This window comes from Corvus kubaryi, unplaced genomic scaffold (genome assembly GCF_017639235.1).
Source record: "Corvus kubaryi isolate FWS band 111438036 unplaced genomic scaffold, C.kubaryi_AGA036_p1.0 split3-73, whole genome shotgun sequence".
In the NCBI taxonomy this organism is placed as follows: domain Eukaryota; kingdom Metazoa; phylum Chordata; class Aves; order Passeriformes; family Corvidae; genus Corvus; species Corvus kubaryi.
In genome coordinates, this window is record NW_024582091.1 from 45,650,956 (window position 1) to 45,660,295 (window position 9,340).

The 9,340-nt window shown below is 40.1% G+C and overlaps 1 protein-coding gene across 2 annotated transcripts in view; it reads right to left on the reverse strand.

The window, feature by feature from the left end:
• SHPRH (SNF2 histone linker PHD RING helicase) overlaps window positions 1-9,338 on the reverse strand; it is a 50,850-nt gene extending 41,512 nt beyond the window's left edge. The window contains exons 1-3 of one of the 2 annotated variants that reach the window (XM_042017354.1): window positions 9,317-9,338; window positions 6,267-6,936; window positions 5,746-5,875 (exon numbers count right to left, since the gene is read on the reverse strand). In XM_042017354.1, coding sequence (XP_041873288.1) covers window positions 5,746-5,875; window positions 6,267-6,905 — 769 coding nt within the window. In that variant the 5' untranslated portion in view covers window positions 6,906-6,936; window positions 9,317-9,338. Of the gene's footprint in view, window positions 1-5,745; window positions 5,876-6,266; window positions 6,937-8,622; window positions 9,101-9,316 lie in introns of those variants that run through there. The other variant, XM_042017353.1, reaches the window with a different exon arrangement.
• Between the last annotated feature and the right edge of the window lie 2 nt (window positions 9,339-9,340).

Below are 9,340 nucleotides of genomic sequence, written 5' to 3' on the forward strand. Positions count from 1 at the left end.
TTCAGAGACCTTTCAAGTTAACTTTAATTTTTTTCATCTGGATAAGAAAATTGTAGCAGCAGGACAACATGCAATTCTCACCACTTGCATCACTGCAAAAATTCAGACAAAGCATACTTTCAAAATTAAAAACACTCCTCAAGAGAAGTGTGCACCCTTCAGGACAGAAGGCCTACTTGTCTTTTCTACACTGTAGGAAAGAAGGCCTTGTGCTTATGTATTTTTCACATAATTTGGATATATGGGCAGACACAGAACTTAAACAACATAGAACAAAAATTCATGAAAAATTCAAGTATTGGCATTCTAGAAAACAGATATGAGAGAATGAAAGACTTGGAGGACAAGTTTTGACAGTGTTTTAGGCCTAAAATTAAAACATCAGTATCAAAAAAATACAGACCAATTCTAACCCTAGCTAGCACTGGAGATAAATTCACCCTGCAGAATTTTGATTTTAAAAAAAAAAAAAATTGGAAGCAAGTCAAGGCCATCGTTTTCAGCATATTAAAGTATATTTGACATTCTAATTAAACAGCTAATGGCTGGCACACTTAAATTTTAATTCTGATACCTCAGGCTAACAAGAAGAGATATACCTGGCAAGAACCAGAAAGCTTAATCTTAAGATAAGGTTCAGGAGCTGCTATTGGGACTCTCTTTCATGAAAAGCAAAAGCTTTCTTTCACTCGAATGGGTGGCTAAGGTAAAGAATGATTTCCAAAACAAAAGCAGGAAATTATATGCCTATATATGGCAGCCATCAGTGCCCCCCCCCCCCAAAATGCTTTTAAATCAAAAGGAACACTTTCAGTGCTTCACAAGAGAAACAAGAATATGGAAAGACATTAAATTTATATATATTCATGAAAACTTTACATATGACTTGTAATGTGAAGAAGGCAATCAGAGTTATTAATGAGCCAGCCAAATGAAAAGCACCAAGCAAAGCACTCCGCTTTATATATTAAAGAAGCCATTCAAAGGGAGCCTGTAACACACATCCCTCACTTTAGGAAAAGAACAGAAAATTAGAGTATTTGCAAAGTATAACTTTGATCAATGAATTTGATATATAATGACACCTATCATCATATTTGCTAAAATAATAGTCTTCCAATCTCACATTTTTAAGCATAATAAATTGGCTTCTATATAAACTCGGTCTATCCAGAATTTTAGAGGGGAACAAAGACCAAAATATAATTTAAAGCAAATTTTTTTTTAATACAATTGGATTTTTTTGTACATACCTCTCTTGTTTCGTTCATTCTTTCAGAGATTTCTTTTTCATGATTAAATGGTTCTATGTACCACAGGGATTTTGAAAAGGATGCTAGGGAAGTTTACCCCTCTTTCAGTTATTTATTAAACAGTGAATATTTAATTATGCTTTCAACCATTTCAAAATGTAATTCAATTACAGAGGTCTCATCTTAATCTTTTTTACATTTGAGAAACAGATGGTATTGTATTATCTAAAAATTCAGTTTCTTTGATGCTTTTCAAGTACTGATTTAATTCCTTCAATGACTGAACTACAGTTCTGCTATTGCATCTACAGTAGAATCTTTCCTTCTCCAGATTGCTGTATAACACTATCTACATTAATGAAAAAAGCCTAGATGAATACTCGTTGCATCACACGTGGTAGTAAATAATGCAAATACCAAAAACATCATTGTACAAAGAATGTATTCTTCTTAAGAAAACCGAAGGCAAATGGTATACAATACATACCATTGCCAGCTACCTTGCTCCATGACATTATGGGAAAACAAAATCTGAGCCATTTACCATTCACTGGAACAGACAATTCAACAGACTTTTTAATCTTTTTTTTTTTAATTTTAATTATAAAGACTATGGGTTTTTTCATACTAAGAAAACATTTTGCTGTATCTGTAAGCAATTTATGCCCATGTGTTCACTGAAGCTACAAGAAGCGGCATGTAATACTATACAGAAGATACAAGCTATTATAAAACCAGCAACTTATTAAAACAAACAAAATAAACGTCTACAAACAATTTTCTCAAAAAGGGGGTTAACTCTGCAAGCCGTTTTTGAAATTCATGCAGCTTCTCCATAATGTGCACCATTATCGAGCCAGTAGGGAAGGTGTCCTGCTGGATGCATTGTCTATGTCTGCAAAGAAAGAAGGGCTGGCAGGTGATGTGTTGGCTGGAGGCTGCCTTGAGTATGGCAATCACGAAATGGTATGTTTTTGATTCTTGGAGAAGTAAGGTGGGGTGCCAGCAGAACTGCTACCTTGGACTTCCAGAGCACAGACTTCGGCCATTTAGGAGTCTGTCTGACAGAGTCCCATGGAAGGCAGTCCTGAAGGGCAAAGGGGCTAGACATTCCTCAAGAATGAAATCTTAAAGGTACAGGAGCAGGCTAGCCCCATGTGCCAAAAGAAAAGATGGCAGAGAACATCTGGCTGAACAGGGAGCTTTGGCTGAAACTCAGGGAAAAGAGAGAGTTTATGACCTTTGGAAGAAAGGCCTGGCAGTTCAGGAGTACTACAAGCATGTTGTGAGGTTACTGTATTCAATTTTGGGTCCCTCACTACAAGAAAGACATGGAAGCGCTGGAGCATGTCCAGAGCAGAGCAACGAAGCTGGTAATGGATCTGGAAGACAACTGCTATGAGGAGCAGCTGGGGGAGCTGGGGTCATTTAGCCTGGAGAAAAAGTAGATGGGGGGTTGGGGGGGGGACCTTAGACTCTCTACAGCTACCTGAAAGGAGGTTGTAGTGAGGTGGGGGTCGGTCTCTTCTCCCAAGTAACTGAACACGAAGAAATAACCTCAAGTCGCACCAAGGGAAGGTTAGATTGGGTAACAGGGAAAAATTTCTTCCCATAAAGGGTTGTCAAGCATAAGAACAGGCTGCCCAGGGAAATGGTTGAGTCACCATCACCAGAAATATTTAAAAGATATGTAAACGTGGCACTTAGGGACATGGCTGAGTGACTTGGCAGTGCTGGGTTAAAACCAAAATGATTCAATGATTCAATATTAAATATTTTATCACTTTTTTTTTCAGATTACTTAATGCATCTATGCTATTCTTGCCATAAAATAGACGAGCTTCTGGCCACAAAGTCTCAAAACCATCTAGAAGAATATTAACAGAATTAACAGAGTACAGTGAGGAAAACAAATATATAAAAATTAAATGTAGCAATAGAGAGGTCATATCCTTTATTTGTGTAAACGCTTGTACACAACTCCATCAGCATTAGAATTTGCTCATCAGTGGGGGGGAACAAGAAGCTTCATTTTGGAATGCTATTGGATAGATTTCACTTTAGATATTGACAAGTGTTAAAATACATACTTAGGTGTAATTTTACAAAAAGCTCGACTAATTCTGTTTAAAAACAGGTGGAATTTAAACAGAGACTAAGTTGTTAGAAACGTTTAAGAGGAATGCATTCATCAGCACAGAATGAAGGCTGTATTATTTTGTGCAACATCAGTAAGTAGGTGCTCAGAAACTGTTAAGAAATGAAACTAGTTTCACAGTGCATAGTCACCTGGGGTTTTCCCTCACAAGTATTTTTTACTTCTGTGACATGCTTTTTCTGAATTCAAAGCAGAACATAATGCACACTATGGACTTACACAGTGGTTTAGTGACCATGTTTTGTTCTCTAACACTTTCAGGATAATTCTTTACCTTTCATTTGGTTTCACTAACACTGAACATTAAAGTTGATGCATTTACTGAGCTATACACCTACCTACTGAACTACAGCCCTACTTGCAACAGTTAGCAAAGAAGATAAAATTTTTTTCTTCTGCGCTGTTTTATATTCATCTATTGAACTTCTACTGAAACTCCACTGCCTAGTCTGCTTGCAAGCTTTTAGCTGTTCTTCATCTGTTATGTTGAATAATACATTTAAACATGTTGATACCATTTCACCAATCATTCATTCTTTTTCTCAAAGCATTAGTAATAAATTAAGCTGCACATGTCTTTGTAGGACTTGACTGGTGATTAGCAATCATTTATTTCTGTTCTCCATGTCAGCTATTTTACTTTGTCATTTACATGTAATTCACTGGCATGAAATCAAGACTCTATTATTATTTTACAGCACATAAAAATGCACATGCTGAAAAATGGTCAGAATCTTTACCAGCTGGCAATGTAGCCCCTTTATGAACCTGAGCTGGTTGCATGGCTTCTGAAAACCTAAGGCATGACAACCCAACTGCTCAGGTCTACATTCTTGCTCCAGTAACTTTGAGGGGCATGTCTTCCCTTTCAAAAAGTGCCTCTACACCTGTAAGCTACACTGAACCAGGTAGAACAAATAAACACCCCTTTAGTGTACTGAAGACAAATGCCCCAGGTTTCAGCAGAAAATTACTCTGGATCCCAAAATAAGTCACCAGTCATTTTCTTCACAAACTCTTTCCCCCAACTTTTCCACAATGAGAAGATATGCAGAGAAGAAAACTGTGCTTTCTGCTATAGCATTACTTTCATTTCAGCACTCTATCATATGCCTTAGACATCTCAAGTCTACAAATTCTCTGGCAACTATTCTGCTTCTAATACATTTATGATAATGTATTTCTCCTAATGGATTTAAAACCATTACTATTCATTTCTAGACCTTAAACTATTTATTCTTCAGACCTCTTCTTGAATCTGCTTTATTGTGCTTTCAAACCTAAACTGACATATCTGTGTCAGTCAGACTTCAGTTTTTGGAAGGATGATTTCTTACGTGCAGTATCTTCCCCACTTACTGAGTTATCCTGGCCCATCACTTGGTATGCCTCAAATCTTTCCTTACAGATGCACATCTGTTCTTCGCAGCAGGTAAGGATGTTCCCATTTTATTCTGTTAGCTCTTCCTTTTAGCTTCTCTTTAGCAAAGTTGCCTGATTTTTTATACAACTCTGCCTTTTCTAATTAACTGCAGTTATATTTGGGGGGGGTGCTAGGCTTCTGTTGCAAGAACACACACTCACTATACTACAGTCACTGAATCAGTCTTCAGCCAACATTTTGAATCAATTCTATACTCAGGAACGAAACAAAGGTTGGTTAGGTTGCTTGGTTGGGGGTTTTTTTGTCCTCAAGTTTCCTAAGACATCACAACATAAAGTCATTGTTTATCACTCCATAAATCTGTAATACTACTAAGTGTAATCTGGCAAACATATCTTTAATTCTAAAATGATAGCAAGGCCCATGTTTGTCAATCTGCAGTGGTATATTCTCAAAACTGTCATAGAGCTGCATTCTGTAGTATTTTACATTGTAACTTCTTTACAGTATAAACCAAACCGAAAGCTATCACTGCAGTTGTGTGACAGGCACCAACCTGGGAACAAATTTTCCAAATTTAATTCCTGGTTCTTTTAAACTGATCCTGTATAATTCGGACAAGATACTGTAGATCTGTTCAAAAAACACACATGAACTGGTGAAAACTGCATTTACTCCCAAAAAAGTAAGGACACAAAACATTTCTGTGCTTCAGTACCTTATCTGTAGAGAAGAATTATCATCTCTAATTTCAGCATAAACAAATTAGCAAATGATTAATGGTCAGATAATAGTATTGAGTGAATTACCTAACAACATTGCCTGGAAAATAAGAGTTGCTCTGTATGGCAGGAACTACTATTTTCCCTTACATTTTCAACTACTACACAAAACAAGCTCTAACAACAAAAAATGTTCCTGTTCATCAACTATCAACTTTATGGCATTACCTGGAATTAAAAAACTGTAGAACTTTTCCATGAGTTTTTGAATCATCTGATTAGCTTTTTTGGGTCTTCCACCTCCGTCACTGAGAAACTCAGGTTTACTTAGCCCAGCTTCAAGAAGGTAAATCCCAACCTGTGAAAAGGTTATACAGCTAACAATTTAATTAACTGTTAAATTGACAAGAAAATTATAAACGGAAGAGCATGAAAATAACAACAATGGTTTGAACATTAGCAGGTACAGACAGATATAATAAATCTACTAAAACAAACATGTAGAGGAATTACAGCTAAAAGCTTCTGTGATTCCTTCAGGTAATACATTGCTAATGGTGAAAAAGAAAACATTTCTAGGAAGAAACACACCGAAAACATTACAAAAGCATTTAGAAACTATACATTTTCATTTCATTATAAATATATAGTAGCTGCCAAACCTTGTTGTTCAGATGTTTTTATCTTGTATTTCAAACAAACAAACAAAAAAACTTTCAAAATGCAAAACAAGTATAATGAATGCATACCTTTAAAGCCTGAGCCTCTCCAGGTCTTTGATAAAGTCCAATTATCTTTTTCTTTTGCAACCATCTCAAGCCTTCCAATATTTCACCACTTAAAGTTGCTTTCACCAAAATACGTTGTTCGTAAGTGCCCAGGTATTCTTTTGTTTCATTACTGTACTCTTCTTCACTTCTTTCATGAACACAGACCTGCAGCTCATCATCAGAGTCTCCTCTCATTAAAGTAAAGCTCCTGTCACGGAATTCATCAGCTAGAATTTGCTCAGAAGGCAGATGAAGAGCAAATTCTCCCAACAAAGCCTCCCAGGACCTATCTGCATGGTATGGCAAGACTATAATATTTAGCTGTACAGACACAGGAGTCAAGATGGAGTAAGAGTCTTCTTCATCATTAACTGTCAAAAACTTCACAGATTTTGAGCCACTGCCTTCTTTCTGTACAAGATCTTCATCAATGCTATCATCGTTTATAACAATGAAAGATGCAGAAGTGCTTGGAACTGGAATATGGTCTTCATTCGTTAGTTCATCATCTAATGTCACCATCTCATTTCTCCGGTCTTCATGCATATTCCAGCAGAGCTTTTTCTTCTTCTCCTCATCCACTTTGGATGGAGGTGCACGTTTTCGACGACTACTCATTTTGCCGTTTTCTCAATGGTATTTTCAGTATCTGCAAGGTGAAGTAAATCAGTCAACAACAGGCACTGCAAAATCAAATTCCCACACTAGAATTTCACTCTGCAAAATTCTGGAACACAAACATAAGTACTATGCAGTCAAACTGTTCAGAAGTATTAGCTTTAGAGGGCCTCTCCTGTTCCTGCACCATCACACAAAGCTGGACATGAAGCACAGTCTTGTATGAGATTTTCTAATTTTGCCAGACAGCTACAGACAAAGATCAACAAGAGTGCTTCATTTCAGAGATGTTACTCAGAATCTTGTGGGACAGATATAAACCAAGAAACAGTGGAATCCTTCACAGTTGGGGGTGGAGGGAGACAGCAAAAAAACCCAAAACAAACGGAAAACAAAAGTGAAGGAAGTACAGGAGATTTGGGGATGGCTGTGGGGTAAACACACATAAAATTCCTTTTTCCTTTCAAAGCCTACATAGAACTGAAACTTAAAGCAAACTTGACACAGGGCTAGTCTGAAGCTGCCACTACATAAGATATGGTTTAGAGCCCAGGCTATGAAGTTCTGTCCTTCAAAGCCCCCAGTGACCTTCCTACTAATATTGAATAATTTTCCCAGGAAACTGTGCATCCTGGGCCCTGGATATACAAACTGCTTGCAGAAGAGCCCTTAGTTATCTATTGTACATTTGAGGGGAACCAATCACAAAACTAAATGCAAAGTCGTACTGATTCCGACTAACTGCAAACCTAAGTCAAGATGGACATCCAACTCCTTAACTGAACCTGGGCACAAAACTAATTCTGTGGATAAAATACCAGAAAATAAAGTACACCTGCTAAACGGTATATATGAAGAAGCAAATTATAGAATATTAGACCAATCTGGGAAACTAATAACTACATAGTCAAAACCACACGCTCTTAATGAAATACTCAAACAAGTAGTAACTTTTTTTCAATAAAAGATTTTTTACAAGGAGTTTGAACACAGCAATAGATCTATGACCTCATATTACATTTTGTCAGTATAGATATTGGTGTCAACTCAGCTTGTGCATACAACTTCTAAAGGAAGGTAGGAAGATGAGAGGAAGCTCATTCCAAGCTACTGAACCTAGTACGCCATACCCTAATGTTAAAGCGGCTTATGCTGGAACAAACAGAATTCCTGTTACTGAATAATTTTAGAAGGGTCTTGGGGAAAAAAAAACCAGACACAAACCATAACAAACAAACACTAACTGATAATTCATGAAAGCCGAAGGAAATATCCTGGAATACACAAATCTTTCTGTGTTTGAATTTCAAACACAGAATCACAAAATCAATTAGGTCGGAAAAGTCCTCTGTGATCATTGAGTCCAACCAGTGACTGAATACCACCTTGTCAACTACTAGATCATGGCACTCAGTGCCACATCCCATCTCACCTTAAACACTGCCAGGGACAGTGACTCTACCACCTCCCTGGGCAGCCCGTTCCAATGCCTAATCACCCTTTCTGTGAAGAAATTCTTCCAAAGGTTTAACCTAAACATTCCCTGGCGCAATTTAAGGCCGTTTCTTCTCATCCTGTCACAGCTGTCCGAGAGAAGAGGCCGACCCCCACCTGGCTACAGCCTCCTTTCAGGCAGTTATAGAGAGCAACTCTCTCATAATTACACAACAGAATTAAGGGAAGGAAGGGCGAGTTTTCCAAAATAATGCTCACGCACGCGGAGCGATGCTGACAGCACTCGAAGCAAATCCCGACGGCGAGCAAACACTGCATTTAACCCAGAGGCAGAAGGGTCCCCGCGGCATCCCGGCCTACACGCGCACACCAGCTTGCGCATCGCACTCTCAGAGACAAACGGGAGGGAACAGCTCTGTGTGAGTGGGGTCTGCTTACAGCTCCCGCGATCAGCAGACGCCCGTGCCTACAAGGCGAAGCGGCAGCCGCACACGGGGCAGATGAAGCGGCCGGAGCTGTCCGCACAGGCAGCTCCGCGGCTTCACCGCCGCACCGAGCGCTCGCCGCCCCCGGGGCCGGGGCCTCCCGCACCGCGCTCCGCCGCAGGGACGCGGACAGCTCTCATTGTCTCGCAGGAAAGTGACTAGAAGCTCGGGAAGGCGAGTCCAGCAGGGGGATGCGATACCCTCGGCAGTCGGCACTGTACCACCGCGACACCTGCCACCGGCGGGGTCTGCGCGGCTGCGGTGACCCCCGGTCACCGTGCAATCGGCCCGCGGCATTCCTGGGGCCACTCGCACAGGCCCCGGGCCGCCAGGCCCCGCCGCCGCCGCCCGCGGCACGGCCGCCCCGACGCGCAGGGCGAGCGGCGCAGGCGGAGCGGCCGCTCACGGCCGTAGCGGAGAGCGAGGGGCGGCCCCGGCGAGGGGAGGGGGGCCCCGAACCCCCGAACGAACCGGACCGGGACGCTGCTGCCCCTG